Source organism: Phalacrocorax carbo, chromosome 2, assembly GCF_963921805.1.
Source record: "Phalacrocorax carbo chromosome 2, bPhaCar2.1, whole genome shotgun sequence".
NCBI lineage: Eukaryota > Metazoa > Chordata > Aves > Suliformes > Phalacrocoracidae > Phalacrocorax > Phalacrocorax carbo.
The window spans coordinates 48,585,631-48,602,736 of record NC_087514.1 but is presented as its reverse complement, the minus strand read 5'-3'; the positions used below and the strand labels follow the sequence as shown (position 1 = coordinate 48,602,736).

At 33.6% G+C, this 17,106-nt stretch overlaps 1 protein-coding gene across 2 annotated transcripts in view; it reads right to left on the bottom strand.

The window, feature by feature from the left end:
* Positions 1-92: 92 nt before the first annotated feature.
* The window catches only part of B4GALT6 (beta-1,4-galactosyltransferase 6), a 35,213-nt gene continuing 18,199 nt past the window's right edge, over positions 93-17,106 (bottom strand). For both annotated transcript variants that reach the window (XM_064442808.1, XM_064442809.1), the window contains 7 exons: positions 16,675-16,788; positions 10,434-10,558; positions 9,793-9,909; positions 8,326-8,513; positions 5,845-5,967; positions 4,899-5,000; positions 93-3,641 (listed from right to left, as the gene is read on the bottom strand). In XM_064442808.1, the coding sequence (XP_064298878.1) occupies positions 3,494-3,641; positions 4,899-5,000; positions 5,845-5,967; positions 8,326-8,513; positions 9,793-9,909; positions 10,434-10,558; positions 16,675-16,788 (917 nt within the window). In that variant the 3' untranslated portion in view covers positions 93-3,493. The remainder of the gene's footprint in view (positions 3,642-4,898; positions 5,001-5,844; positions 5,968-8,325; positions 8,514-9,792; positions 9,910-10,433; positions 10,559-16,674; positions 16,789-17,106) is intronic.

Here is a 17,106-nt window from a genome sequence, read left to right as displayed (position 1 = left end):
GTATGGAGCACTACAGAAACAAGCACTTTGTCTATAAACAAAATGCAAAGAAGATACATTCTCCACAGAACCTCAGAATAAACAAACAAACACGATCTTTAGAACATTATATTTCATAAAAGACAATGATAAAAAAGTACAAACATTTTCATGAACAACAAAAAACCAAAACTATGATAGTACACAGGAAATTCCCAGCATTTGTTTCAGTGCATTTTTCATTAAGCCTATCTTACATACCTCTACAAATAAAATAATCTTAAGTACACTTCTTCTCGCTGATACGCAATGGATCCTTTCATTATTTTTAAATAACTGGCTCATTAGTAACCCACAACACAGTCATTAGTAAACATAATGATAGAAAAATAGACTGGCAAGATCCAAGAAAAAGGACATTTCGCACTTGCTTTTCAATATACTGTCTATTGCAAAATGGATTTTATATTTTATATTCTCCTCCTTGAATTTGAAATACAGCAAATGGGCTTAAGAGTTTCTTAGCATATCAGTCAGATTCCACTGCTAATATTTCTGTAATGTTTTTACTTGTTAATTTGCAAGACCTTCAGAATCTTGTAAAATACTCCCTTTCTTCTCCCTCCATGTTCACTGCTTGAGGAAAAGACGTCCTTAATTTGCCTTGTCAGCAGTGCAAAAGCCAATGTGACCGGTTTCTCTCTACATTTTACAAGAATCATGAAAATATCAAAAGGAATGTGCACAACTTTTAGTTCTGCATCGCATTTATTTTGTTTGAAGGCACTGTCTATGTTAAAATTCACTACAGAACAGTACTGAGTTTAAGCAGGTAGTACACAAACACTATTTCTGATTTAATTTAAGATGGCAACTTCTAAAACTTCCCAACAAAGTGATAAAAGAGAATAGTGTTGGTTAACAATCCATAATTTAACATCTATCACTTTGGGGCACCAAAATGTAAACTTTTTAAGAACTCAGCTATTTGTTATAATCCATTCACATACTGGTTTAAATCACATTTTTCTAAGACCATACATGATTAATCACTTAGAGCTGTAAAGTTATATTAGTTCAGCCATAGCATATGTGTAATATAGTATGTATATATGTATGTATATATACATATATATGCATTAGATTTTTTTAAAATTGCACATTAATTTCACAGAATGCCTAACAAATGGGCACAAAAGCATGCTTCAGAAAACAGTACAGACCTACAGTACCAAAGGATGTTTCCTAATCATAGGCATTAAGGAGTAGGTGAATTTGTACTGAAAATCAGAAATCACTTCAAAATTACGACAGATTTAAAAATTTATTCAACAGTTCTTAAAGAATTTTATTAGTCTGCTATGAAGTAAGACTAATGCTTCAGAATATTCTCTACACTCAGTTATAGAAAAATACATCAGGAGGTGCTCAGACGACTTAAGCATGCCTTTGAAAGATGTTTTGTTCACTTTATGCTCACTTTTTGTTATCTTCCTTGCATTATATCATTCCTAAAGCATATTGGATTAACTGGTAGATTTTAAGGTAATTCCAATACAGTTTAAAGTATCCCTTACAATTGTTCTCAACTACTTAAAATAAATCATTACATTTCTACTAAATATTTGGGATGCCTACAACTAAGCTCATAACTTTACTGAAGAATGGCTAAGGGCAAAATTTGCTGCTGGGACATCAAAGAAATAAAAGGTGTTTATGGCAAACAAACTCAAATATACAAAGCACCACACCATTTGCGGCAGCAGTTCAGGAAACCAACACATAGTAATGAGTTGAAGTTAGTATTCATTGTCAACACTCTTACAGAACACTCTATGGTTAAACAATCCGTATTATATACTGCTTCCCATTCTTCATGGGAGCAGAAGTCAGTCTTTGGTTCCTAAAGAGTTGAGTAACTGACAAACAAAACAGTTTAGTAGATCTTGGTCAATATCTTTGCATTAACATAGAAAATAAACAATCCAGTCCTTTTCCTTAGTATTAACAAGGGATGTAAAAAAATATTAGGAAAAGATAATAATGCTTCGCAGTGGGATACTTTCAGGTAGCATAACATTACAAGCAAACAAAAAATAAGATATGCTTTTCATTATAAGCCAAGGAAAGAGGCTAGTTACTCATACATATAACACCACAAAAATAGAGAAACAGACAGGACCAATCTTTAGTGGGACTGTGCAACCTCAATCTCATTGAAAGTCATCGATGTGAGGATATTTAGCGCATCATAGAAGCACTCAGCACTCTACCAGAATAGGCCCTTAAATAGCTATATTGATTAATATATTACAGGTGGAATTTAAAAAAACACTTGGGATTGGCCTGCTTTCAGTTCCACTTATGTCATTGTCGTCATCATCGGAACAGTTTGACCAACACCATGTTCTGAAAATCCCACACTGCAAGCATTAGAACTATTAGAACTATGTTTTATTATTTTCTTAAAAATCTAACTTTAATATTCTTCCAAAGAAGACACATTTTTGGCTCTTCTGATTTTGGAGGAATAAAAGTGCTGTTTACCAGGATTTTTTTAAAAAAAGAACAATACCAAAATACTGTACGCACCCAGACACATTGTTTAGGCATTAAAATCCCTGACATTGACACTAGTGGCACACTTGGAAACACTTAAGAGTTCCTGTAGATCATAATACGCAACAACTGCAAGATTTTCTGTAATACACATGCAATATGCATATAAATAGGATTTAGATGGCAGGCAGGGTATCATACAGTTTTACTGGCAATAAATAAAATTAAAAGCTTTCTTTCTAACAAGTTCATATATGAAATTGATTTTTCTATATAGATGTGCAGGAGGCCTAGAGCTCAAAACTAGTATAACAGTTTACAGTCATAGCTGGCCAACAATTAATATTTCCTTCATTTCACATAAGGTATAACCTTTTTTTAAGCATACTTATATTTTACTCTTGTTCTTTCATGCTAATAAAAACATTCCTATAGAACTCAAATGAGAACACACTCAAATACATACTGAAGCATAAAATATTGAGCAATTTAAAAGCAATGTACACACATTAATTTACATCACATATTTACAAAACACGTTTTAAAAAGAAACAAAAGCATTCATTTAAATATGGGGGGGAAGGGGTGGTGGTGGTTTAGTATAAAAAAATTCCTGGAAGAAGAGGTCTCTGTTCCTACTTCCAGAGAAGCTACAAGTCTGTTTTCTGCAGTTTACTTAGTTGAGTGGTTAAGATAGAGAACATGAAGAATGAAGGCTTGAACAGTAGTCTCATGCTGTAAACATCTGAGTAGTAGCTGCTGGCTTTTCTTTCAGAACCAAATTCATGGTACATACAATCACTTTACTTCTCATCCCAAATATGCATCATCAAATGGTCAAAAATCTCTAATTCTAAGCTTCTGTTTGTTGGTTTTGTTTTGTCTTACAGTCTCTATTAGTAGCTTCCAGTGTTAAAAGTTTATTCTGGTAGAATAGCTTGTCATTTCACTTCCATCAATAGTCTCTAACAGGAGCAAGTTCTGGTATGAGATTAACAGTTATATTTTTATACAATCTACTGACAAGTATTTTAGGATTATATATTAAATTGTTCAACCCATCAATATACTGACGTTCTCTGGAATACCTCAGAAGTTTGTATCTGCGGAGGGAGTTGGAAGAAGAAAACATGAGAAGGATTTCTAAGAAACAATTCAATTGATGTTAGAGACAATACTGTAACAGTCAGTTCATTTTGAAATATGCTTTAAATTCTGAAACTACCTCTCAGCCCTTGAAATCACCAAATTACCTACCTAAGCTTTAAAAGCAAGCCACTTCCTGATTTTTAATACACTTAGATTTTACGTTCACGTATATAAGTTAACATTAAGACTGAATAACATTCGATACGTATACTTTTTATGGTCCCAAACTAAGCTGATTTTTAAAGAACTTTCAATTTCTTCATGCTCTTTTGCTACAAAATCCAACTATGGAGCTCAGAGGAGATTTAGGAACCTTCACTGTTCATCATTACACATTTAAATGTCTGAATAGTTTTTCATTACATTCTTGAGCCTCTTGCATTTGCAAACATCTAAATTTGAGGTGATTAAAAACCAGTTCCCTTCCCCCAGATTACTGATATATACATTTTAGTTTCATATCACGTTTCTACTCATGTCTACTGTAGGTGTCTATTTAAAAATTACAAATAAAGCAGAAAATAAAGATATCCCAGAAAAAGAGACACCCATTGATAACAGAATTGAGCAGTATTTCTAATTATCTGAAAACACATACCATAAACCCTTTACTTTGTGTTTCACATTCTAATTTTTAGGTGTAGCTCATCAGCTGCATTCTGATCACTATTCCAATCTAGTGCAGCCAGCACCTACTGGCCACTTAAAAGTGTTTTGCATCTTTGCAGCAAAAGAAAGGAACTCCAAAAGACAAAGTTCACGTCAATGGAAGCAGGAAATGGGAAGACCTGTATCTCAGAAAAGAATGAAATATGATGGAAGAAACCAATCCTTGAGGGATTTTAAAGTCTCTTTTCATGCAGGCATCATTTCCCCTAGCTGTACTGCTTCCTTTTGCAGAATATCCAAATTAACCAACTAATGGAGCCCTGCCAGTACTAATGCCCAAACTATTAAGGAACAATAACATTCTGCATCAAAGATTATGATGGTAATATCTTCTGAAATACAAACGCAGCCTCTCTCATGGTTAAATACGAAATATCTGAACACCAAGCATTTCTTTAGGAAATACAAAGTTTAGCACTAAAGAGGGAATAATACTGATAAGCACTGACTGCTTATTTGTATGTGTGGAAGGTTTGCATGTGTTTAAGAAAAAATTTGACATCTTTAGCTCTAGTATTTGAACAGTTCTCTGTTTTTCTTACCTTCCTAAAAACTGGACTTCACCCCTGTGATGATGAGGAATGGATTTGTACTTCCCTAAATCTCCCTCTGGTCTTGTTACATTGTATCCAGCATAGTGAACCCTATAATGTAATACAGAAACATCTGTACAAAGAGTATTAAAAGGTGTTCTTACAAGTTACAGCAAAAGTGAAAAATAAGCATCAAATCTTTTAAAGCTAAGTTTTTGCGTTCACTGACATTCTCTCCCTAAAAACCAGAACACCCCTAATCCAACAATGAAAAAAGCTGCCAAAACCAATAAAGTGTGAAATAATAATAATTTCATATTTATTATTTCCTGCTTTGTTCTTAAAGCACAATAGCAGAAAAATACAAAAATAGTAAGGAAAAAGAGTAAAAACATACAAACTCTTCCTCTAAACCATATCGCTTTATATATAAACTCATGCAGACACTTAGTTTCAACAGGTCAACGGGAACATTTTACTGTTGTTTACTGTGAGCAGTCAGTAATACAGTGAGCACTGTTGTACACTGGTCCTAAGATATGGAAGATACTTAAACTGGTGCTCACTCTACATGCCTGTGGGATGGTATTCCATAATGCTAGCAGCAATGTAAATTAAGAGATGTAAATTAAAATTAAAAAGTAACGCACAGAAGACTAGAAGGAATGAGACTAAATATGATTAATAGTTATCTGTTGTTATACCCGTTATTTGTTACAAGACCTATCTCTTAAAAGTCTGTTAACTGTCCCCAGGCCAAGAAAAAAGAACATCACACTTATCCCTTCAAATGGTATGTTCTGATATTTCTAAAGTGAACTCTTCAGAAATGTTAGAATTTGTTCATTTAAAACAAATTTTACAAAAGTAACAACTGAAAGAAAAAACCACCTAATTGCTGTCAAGGGGTGAATACCACAGAACAATGAGAAAGACATAAGCACTGAACCCTCACCTGTTCCAAAGATCATCATCTTCCCCACCCCATCCCCAAAAGGCATTTGGAAACCCATTGATCTTCTTGAATTGTTCCACTGTCAGGCCACTCACACCACCGAAGAACTCATTGTATGGAAGACTGAAAACAAAAGACAAATTCTGTATTATTAGCTGAACTTCGATAGGTAGCCCTCTCTTTGAACAGTACGTTTCAATAAAACAAGAACAACCCCACATTAAGGACATGAGCAGATGCTGAATGTATTCACTACAGGAAACTGGTTCACAGATCGCTGGCATTAATACATACAGAAGTTGAATAAAATGTTTGCAGTAGTGTCTGATTTGCATAAAAGGTACTCTTAGACTGTAGCTCAAATTAGTACCACCACATGAAAGAGAAGTCTATCACATATTTCAGATGGCTGATTTAGGTCCAAAGCTGAAGTGTAAAGTGAAGCCCTCAAACTATTTTATTTTGACACTATTCAACTGAGAAAAACCTACTCTTTAATCAACTGAAAATCAGTAATGCATCAACTCAGTAATTCTAATTCATTACTATATTCTACAGAACTGTTAAAATCTGAGAGGAACAGTTTAACAGTATATATTCAATTACAGTGAAATAAATAATTATTTTAAAAACAGTTTTCCAGTTTTTAGAAGCTAAACTTTTGAATCAAAAGGCTTTCTAGGCTTTTTTGTCAGTAAGCACACAGTAATTACTAACACAAGTTATTAAGTAATTAACAGTTGGCCAACACGAACAGCCACTATAGCCAACATAACATAACATACTAAGGCCCGTGCAATGTGATTTCCAGTTCTCAAAACACTTTGTCATTTTAAAAAAAAAAAAAGTCTATATTTACTTCCATCAATATTAACTTGCATCATTAACCCGCAAGCTGCTACAGTGAAGTGTGCTCCTCTTTCAGAAACAGCACATAATTTCATCAAATAAAAGCAATTGAACATATTTCTCAGGAGACTCTTCCAAATCTGGAACCTTCAAGGAGTTAGGACTATCTACCAAAAAGATTTACCATTGCTTAGGACACAATTGCCACACTGAAGGACAAATAACTCCAGAATGCAAGGGGAAAGAAAAAGAAATATAGAGTCATGTAATTTCTGGTCTCTGTGGAAACACAGGATTCAACCAAACCTTAATAGCTTTTGGGGAAGCTTGTTACTGTATATCCCTTTCAACATTTAAGTAAAATAACAAGTCTTCTAAACTTCCCCCCAAAAAACACACACTCTCCCCCACCAAAGAAAAAAAAAACAAACCACAAAAACAACAACAACAAATCCCAACCCAAACAAAAAAAAAAACACCACCAGCCCAAAAGCGACCCACCAAACAAAAACAAAAACAATTGGGGTATGACAGTTTATGGAATTATTTGAGTTTTTATTCATTGGTATGTTTGTGTGCACGGTGCACATGCATTTTTTTGCATATACACAGAAATAGATATTTATATTTCATACATATGTATTTACATATACATTTATCTGTTTCATAAACATATTTTATAAATATTTATCTGTAGACACTATAAATTTTATAAATGTATACATAAATACATAAAGTATTTTATAAATACATAAAAAGATAGATGAAATTGCTTATATGTTTACGTATTTTATGTTTTTAAATATATATAAAGTCTTTAAAGGTTTGACTGCTAACTGGCTGACAACCTGAAGTCCAAAAACTCAGTCCAAAAACTGTTTTCAAATACAGTGCTTTTAATCTGTCAGGTTGACCCAGTTGTCAAGTTGATCAGCTTCACAAATAAAATTTCAGGATGGCAAATACATAAATATAGCAAGCAGTAAGCCACAGGTTTTTGTTAAACAGTTGGAACAGTGTCATGAGATAGCACAGTGTTAAAAAGCAAGTGAAACATCATTAATGTAAAATGGCAGAAGGAAAGGAGGTACCAAAACTGCAGGACCCACCATATTAATCAAATTTCCACAGAGACAGAATACAAGACACGAAATGGTCTAGCAGTAAGAAAATAATCTGTTTAAAAAGGAGTGCAAAGCAGAAATTAATTGTACATTTATAAGTTAAGTAAGAAATTTTTCCTGTGGAATTTTGCTGCAGATTATCTGCTTATCTTTGTTGTCAGCCACTGCAAAGACTTACATAGCCAGAAAAGGTTTCTAATAAGCAAGGTAAGTTTTCCCCACTTGACACACATAGCTATCTGGTTTTTTTAAAAAAAAAAGATCAACCTCATTGTAACAAGTTCAACACTGAAAATTATAAATAATATCTTCAAATTAGCAACATATCAAATGTAGACACTAAACTTAAATCTTTCTTTCAATAACTAGATATTCATTTATGTAAATAGCATGGTAGGAGACTATTTTATCGGTTTCATCTACTGTACATAGTGTCACAAAATTCATACACACTTTAAGAATGTTTCTGGCTCTTTAAGAAGCAACATGAATAGAACTAATTACTTACATGTACATGTATTTGTCGAGCTTTGCTGCAAAATGGCGTGGCATTTCTCCACATCCATAATAATTTCGGTCATTTTCAGGTAAGTGGTCCACATCATGAAATATTATGCAGTCCCAGGCAGCATCCTTCATCGCCTCTTTGAAGCCAACATTAAAGAGCATTGCACGATTAAAAGGTTGTGTACCTGTCTTCAAACAGAAAACAAAGGAGACATTGTAAGAATCAAGAAGAGAGACCAAATGTCAATACTATGAGAAATACATCCTCTACCACACAAAAAACCACACTGACAAAGACGCCTGTTATTCCTCCAGCTAGCACCAACTACACCAACTGTATTTTGTGATTTAAAAAGTCACCGTGTTCTCCTCTCTTACACAAAACATAACAGCACTAGCAACTTGTATCACTAGTAACTCTTAAGTATCAAAATATGGGTGATTCGGATTAATATGGCATGACATTACTACTTAAAGAAATACTGATATAAAATAAGAAAGAAACATTAAGTTTTGTTTCTTGTTAAAAGCCAACTACCAAGAAACTTCTGATGCTGTGAAAATGCCTACAATTTTGTTACATATTTATAATTAACCTTATATTAGAACTTACTTCCAGTTTCTTAGAAATTTTAATAAAGTCAGATTAAAATTATTTTCATTTCCGGTACAATTTAGATTTCATGCATTTTGAGCAAACGAAGACAATATAAGACCTTTTGATATAGCAATTGAATCCTACATGCCTTTTTTTTCAGTGACCATTTAGAGGATCTTTTTGTTTTCTGTAAATTTTTCACTATGTCACCTGAAAAGATTGCCTTACATAAACGATGAAAATAAACTCCTCTTATTTCTTTAGGGATCTAGCTATCTACTCAGGCAGCAAGGGTACAAATTCCTTAAGCTACCCATCCAAACTACTTTATTCCTTGATTGCGGCTTGCAGAAACTACATTTTTTCTTTTTTAAGTCGTTTTTTTTTTCCTCCGTAACCACTCTTCTCTGTTTCTACAGAGACCCCTAGCCAAGGTACTAGTTGGTAATCGTATATTATTAATGCGTCCATTGTATTTCACATATATTAACTGGAGAGTATACACTTTAATACTTCTGTCTTCAGCTGGATTTCAGTGAGCATGTGATGTAAAACAGCCTTCTGTAAATGACCATTTCCAATTCTTATACATAAACACTTTTTTTTCCCCCCTTGAAAACTTACAAAGACAATAGATTCCAAGAAGCCACATTGTCACCTATAAAATACTAGCCCATATTTAAAGAAAAGCAACATGTATCTGGCCACTGCTTAAACTGGGAATGGAGCTGAGTTTTCCTTTTTCATTCAAAGGATTACAACAGTGGAGTAACAATGTTTAAATTCTGGATTCATCCAAATCTGATAAGAATATCAAATTCCCTTTAGTAAGGAATCTTGTAAAGTCACTTTTCAAGTAAATGCTGTTACCTGTTCAACAACATAGAAGGCAAATTCCAGACGCTGATTCTGCAACATAGGTATCAGATGACGGAAAAAAATTGGAAGATGCTCATGGCGATTCCGAAAAGGAATAAGGATCGCCACCTTCCAAAAAAAAAAAAAAAGTTAAGCTATTGTATTAGCATTTTTAAGTGTTAATGTTTCAATACAGATCAAGTCTCCCACAGCTTACATAGACTTCTCAACTTTTACATTTAAACTGGCTTGGTGTTTTACATTCTCAGTCCTGCTAGGAAAGTGTGTTGCAATTTTGCTTAAAAAATTAAAAAACGAAAACAAAACCTGAGTAAAATATAAATAAGATTTTCCTTTTATGTTCACTTGCTTCTAATTATACTTTAAGCAACATACACATAGGACAAATTTGCAGACATATGATAAAATGTTTAGTAACAGCAGTTAATGAACCTTTAGAAGTTCTTGACAATCCATTTCAAGTTTTTCTTCAAGGTTTAGCCTCTTCTTGAGCAGACAGCATAACACATATACCATAACATGCTACATATTCTGTCAAATACATCGCAGTAAAAGACTGAGTGCTTGCAATGGCAAACTATTCTTATATACCACCTGGAAAAAAAAACCAAAACAGAAAAGCAGCATCTCACCTTCCATCGTGGCTTACAGTCTTTTGGTTTCCAGTGTCCTCCTGGTTTAATATCTAAATCTTTTGAAAACAGTTGCTGAATTTCATCAAAACTAATTTCACTCATATTGACATCGATAAGGCCTCCTAAACAAAGGGAAAAAAATTTATTCATTAATTTTAATTAAGACAACAGGTCTAATGCCACAAGGTGTATCACAGACAAAGAGCATCAGAAGTTTGTATTTACACTTCCTACAGATAAAAAAGAAACAATTTATACTATCCTTTTAATATTCACTTTTTACAGAATGAATTTCAGTATTTTCCAATATAAGAATTCCTTCAATACATCCTATAAGCAAAACACTCATTTCAGAGGACACAGAAGGAGCAAAGTAATTTGAATTCTGTATCCATTCCAGAAAATTAGTCACCTTTCATTTCAAGTACCACTGCTAACAATTCCACACCAGTTGTGCTGCTGAACTGATACTCAAATTCTGAGTGTCTTCCTACATGCAATTCCACAGAACCAGAAAATGCATCATCACTACACTCAATAAAATCCCTCAATTTAAATTCTAGATAATTACGCACATTTCATGTACAGCCTCCATCCATTAATTCACCACTGTCTGCATCAAACCAATCTGTAGCAAGCGGCTGGATTTGAGAATTATCACTGATAGAACTAATTAGCCCAATGGGAAAAGCATTCACAAATGGCTACTGATTAGAAAGGAATTCAGTAAGCTATTGACTAAAGACCATAATATGGCAGCAAAAATATCAGGTTAGTACTTATTATGAGAAAATATTTACACTTAGTTGATAGCTAAATGTTGTCTGTCATTAGCTTATGCATGTGTATGAATTTCAAAACTGGAAATAATGATTCATAGTAAATATTCTATCCTCAAAAGCAGAAGTAGAAGGAGTCAAGAAAATTTGGGTAGAATAGTGTAACACTCACAAACCAGAAGCTCAAGCTGTTCTTCAGCAACTACTATATTAGATCATCAAATAAAAATGTTGCAGTAACTGACAGACACCATAAAATATTCTACTTACTTTTTGTCTAAAAATTTAAGTCTTTTGGTGAGGGTTAGAATTTCAAAATCAATTAAAGAAATCACTCCCATTTTCTCCTCTGTGCCCATACCCAAAAGATCCTATTTGTGTCCAAAAGACTGCTTCATGTTGTAACACTGAATTGACTAGCTACCTAAATCTTTTGGAAAGATTGAAATTTTTGGAGCGTACTGGGAATAACTAGTTTTCAGAAGAAGGCAGAAGATACTGCAAGAGGTATTTTAGTTTTGTATATGATTAAATGTAGAACTACTTGTAAATGTAGAAGGTAACTTTTAAAAAAAAGGAAATTGATAGGGAAAAATGTATCAGGAACAGCACAATAAGGAAATCTTCTAAGAGCAGATTTAAACAAACACACATTTATTTATTTATTTATGTATTTAAGAAGAAAAAGGAAACCTGGCAGTTGCTGGAAAAAGACTGTATAAATACACGCTAGAACAAGCTAATCCTACAGAGCTTTGGGGGGGGGAGGGAGAGAAACTTAGATGATCATTAAGGTTGTATCTGAAACTCTTCAATAACCAATAACCTGAAAAAGAAAACTTACAAAAAATAGAAACAAGGGCAATCAACAAAGCACTAGTATATAGAGTATAAATTCATATAAAATATATTTAAAAAAATAAATCACTAAATCAATTTCAACTACCAACAGACAGAGAAGCAACAAGAAACTTTCAGTTTATTTACAGAATCTAATAGGAAACTAAAGACAAATAAAGGTCAATTACTACACCAGAAAAGGAAGCAAACAACATATGATGCAAAGGACTCAGGTGCCTTAGTCTTCTGAGAAAAGTTTAGTTGTGATCAGATGCTCACAGAGTTTAAATTAAAAAAAAAAAAAAAGAGGAATTGTAAAACAGTATTTGTTTCAGGCAGGTGCTTCTAACTTGATAGCACATGACGAAATTCTCTCCAGACTGTTTAAAAAGTTGCTATAGTAAACACTGAAATATTGATACTATCAAAAGTACACAGGAGATGGGTGAATAGAAATCACCAGTATCTCCCTGTTATTGGTGGGGGGGCAGGAGAGGCATCTCAGTAAATATCTGGGCTTAGCATTCACTACTGCCATTACTGCCCAGCGTGCTGCAATAAAACATATTTATACAACCTGCAAAAAAAGAGAGCTGAGGATGCAGAAAGCATTTTGAAGAAAAGAATCAGAAAACAAAGCAATTTCAACAAATCAGATATATACTGAAATCAATAAGTGTGAAATGAATTAAAAAAAAAAGTACAGATTGTTACTGAAGGAGAAATGAAGCATACACACACAAAACAGGAAATACCTGGCTATGCTGCAGTATGCAGAAAGATATTTTGATGGTTTACAATGGATTGCCTATTAATATGAGACAATAAACTGTAATGCAATCACACAAAAATGGCAAATCTCATTCTGGAATACATTAACTGCTGTTATATGAAAGACAGAGAAGGTAATTACTAGTTTCTTTTGTAACCAGGGTTTTAGCCAGTTACAATGCTTCAAAAGGAAATTAAATTAGATAAAGTCTACAGTATAAAAATGAAGAATGAAAAGAGCTTTAAAAATTATGTCATCTGGAAAGGCTGAAACCACTGGTTTATCTACAAAGGAAGACACCGACAAAAATATAAGTCTTTTCCAAGACCAAATAGTTTGGCACACAGATGGTAACCAACTTTTTTCCAAGCATCAGGAAGAGCAGGGAGAAATCTGACTAACTTGCAGGAGGGGAAAGGAAAAAAAAAAAACAAAAACCAGTAAATGCAGGTTGAGTAATAGGTAGAGTATTAGGAGAAGCTGAACTATTCAATTGATGGAATACTAGGATATACTACTTCTGGAGACAGCAGAACTTCCTCCACTGATGACTTTTTTGTTTTTTTAATACAAAATATATTTTTCTAATATCTATTTTAAATGGTTTCAGCACAGTCCACCCCAGTGTACTATGGTGATCAAACTAGAAGATCCAGATATTTCTTATAGTTTACTAAGTACCAGTTCTTAGACAAACCATGAAGTGACTTGGGTAGACTGCCTAAAAATTTATACATGAGGGTTTTATTACATACAACTGAAAAAACTGAACTGCTTTCTATTTACCTCTCAAGTCAGTATTAAAATTATGCTGACTATGCTCTTTTGTACTGCTTCTATCTTGAAGTAGAGGTGTCTTGCTTATGAATGAGCACAGCAGTGCTCAATCAGTGGGTTATAACCCGAAAAACTGAGTCACATGCAAAAGGCACTAGTTGGTCCTATTTTAAGAGGATATGTACTTGGGATAAAACATCATTTTACCACACTCCTTCCATGATACTAATTTGGCAAGTTGATGTAAAGAGTAGTCGTCGACTTCTATAATAACCTTAGATCATTAAGCGCGTTTAAATATACGTGATTCAGCAGCTTTCTTCCCTGGCTATCTCAGGACCACCTACAACATTTCATTGCATTAAATCATCTTCAGAGAAGTTCTATTTACATTATAATTAAATACACAAATGGTTCTTTAAAAAGTATACATGACAACCAAAGGGTGAGACATACATCTCTGCTGAAAAGTAACTTATCTAGTGAACTATTTTCTATTAAAATTATTATTTCTTTATTAAATTCAGCAGGACAGAATAAGTGCAAAGATATTACTAACAAAAAAGATGGAAAAGAGAGCAGCAATAAGGAGACTTATAGCAAATTCTGGCAGAATTACATATTTTAATTTTTCATTATTTTAATATTTGTTCCCCAAAGTAGCTAAAATATTTACTATTAGAATAATTTAGTTCTATTTGTTTACATGTACAATATTACAGAAAAGAATATCCATGTGACTTTGAAAGTCAAACCCCGTTTCTGGAGGGAAAGAGATCGAAAGGATATAATCACACTGTGGCTAATTGCTACTTGGCTTAAAACAGTTTTATACATGATTTAAGATCATAAGCAACAGCAACAGATTTATACTTTTGACTATATCTGTATATTTGTATATATCTGTATCTTTACAATGTTTAGCATTCAGAGGCACAAAAAAGAAGCACAGATAACAAGCCCTGTTAGTGTACTCTTCACTGGATAAACTTCTCTGTTTATATTTAAAAAAATTATAATGGAATCTAGATTAGCCTAATAAAATCCACTATTTTTCTTTGAAGAAAAAATGATCAGGAATTCAGTTTGGCTGTCAGCCACATTGTTTGGTATGATATGGATCTGAACTGCTATATTAAATAATTACTTGCTCATGCTGAGTGATAGCCCACAGCTTAAGTCAGGTGTTAGCCTGAAAGACAAGGGGTTAGAACTCTGGAAGGTGTCACAAATATCTTCAAAAACTATTTCAAATTTTCTCTCTTACAAATCAGTAGTTTACTCGTTTGATTTTAAATATAGCATGCTAGCATAACAGACACTGCCAGATACTAATGAACAGTCACTTCTAGTAACGTATTTACACTTATTTAGAGAGTTGTTGATTCTTCTTCTCTAGTTGGTACATTCTGACACCAAATGAGACATTTAAAATTAACTAATTAGTTTTGAGATCTATACTAATGCTACTGTTAGTTCTTCACTCAAAAATATTAAGTCTGTCTACAAAACATTTACCAGAAGTGAAGTAATTCCATGGATTATTGACTCAAGTTATGATTTCTTCCAAATGTAGAGCACAAAAAAACATTTACACTTAATCATCCCTTGCTTCCTACAGCAACTCTGATAACGTAACAACAACACAGAGAAAAAAGCAGAAAGCAGCATAGCAGTTTCTAAGATGGAACTCTGCTTTCACAGAATCACAGAATGGCAGGGCTTGGAAGGGACCTCTGGAGATCATCTTGTCCAAACCCCCTGCTTGAGCAGGGACACCCAGAGCAGGGGGCACAGGAACGTGTCCAGGCAGGTTTTGAATGTCTCCAGGAAAGGAGACTCCACAAGTCTTTGGTCTACAAGTTTTAGCCAAGGGACTGCAATTTTATACAGGTTAAACAAAAACTATCTCTAGTAGCAAACAATCAGTGGTGAAGGTCAAGGTAAAGCAGTCACCACCAGGAGTGATTTGCCTCTTCCTTTTTGTGTTCAAAACTGGTGGTCTCCTACCTAACACTTCTTGGTCTTTAAGGACTGCTTTCTCTACAAGCTGGAGGAGAGCAAACAATGCCCAGAATTTTGTCTGAATCTGAAAAATGGCAAGTTTGCAGGAAAGGGGAATTCACATAAAAATTTACAGTTCTTAACAAGAATTTTTAATATTCCCAAACAAAGCTATTCTTTGTCTACAGAAAGAAGATTAAAAAGTCATGCCAACAGCCTTTCAGCCACATTATTAAATCAGGTTCAGGACACTGAATTACATCAAGGAACTCTTCCGATCTCAATTTGTGTAACTGCTTTAATTGTGCAATACCTGCTTATAAGACCTTCTACATACACTGGGATACTGCTACTTAGGACAGCTGTGATATTACAGGTTTTATAAAAACCCAGCAAACCAAAACAGCAACGGTGACAAAGTATTCAACCCAGTTTCTTATTTCTTTAATAACTTGGGATCTTAAACATCTGGGTTTGAAAGCTTGATTTTAAAACTTCCTGAGGATCACAACTTTTCACTTGTTATGTAAGTACTACTTCATCATTATGGCAGGCTTTTAGCACTTTCTTACCTCCATCAGTTCTCACTTCACTACACCATCTTGTTCAGCTTCCTATATATTGAGGTAACTGTGAGTAGCTGATGAAGATTTGAGAACTAGTTTCTGCCTCATGAATCTTTGTATTAGGAATACCATTTCCGAAAAGGAAATTTGTAACTATTCCTCAAAATAAGCAATTCTGAATGGGTACTTTTCACAAAGTTACAGTATTTCTACATATTAATAAAAACATTTAGAATTTAATATGTAGAAAGTAAAATTATTTGTAAATAAAATTTATAACACATTAGGTGATTAGTAAAGAGGACAAAAGTTTTAGTAACACAATAGTTACAGGCAAAATTGTGCTAAGTTTTTTTGTCTATTCTCAGATGTATTTTATTCATTATTTTCTGCTATATATATGGACTCCTTACAATTCTGTTTTATATTAAAATAATTGCACTTTGGTTTACGTACAATCCAATTTACTAAATAAACATTAAGGTCAGTTTAAAACTTACTCATGTAAGGCAGCTTCTCTGGACAAGCCTGGTAAGGAGAGTAAGTGAAGTTTTCTGGAAGATACATTGTTGTTTGAGCAACACAGTCACTAGAATTGCTTCCTTCAGGATAATCTTAAAAAGAGGAATTGATTTTTGTAAAAACCTGTTATCCACTGAATTTGTAGCATATTATCATGTAGGTGAGCGCATTAACTTTGTAAGTAACAAATTCCTAGCAGCATGATTAAAAAAAACCCCAAACCCCACATTTTACTGCACTAAAGGAAAAATAATTAAATTAAGATATCTTTGTTACAGGTATGACAAATATTTCCTACTAAAGCACACTGATAAACAATAAGTATTTGGCCTTCACTCCAGTTACAGAGAAGTAGGATTTGAGCCTACTGATTTCATAATCAAGCTATGTCATTACGGTTTGGCTTTTTC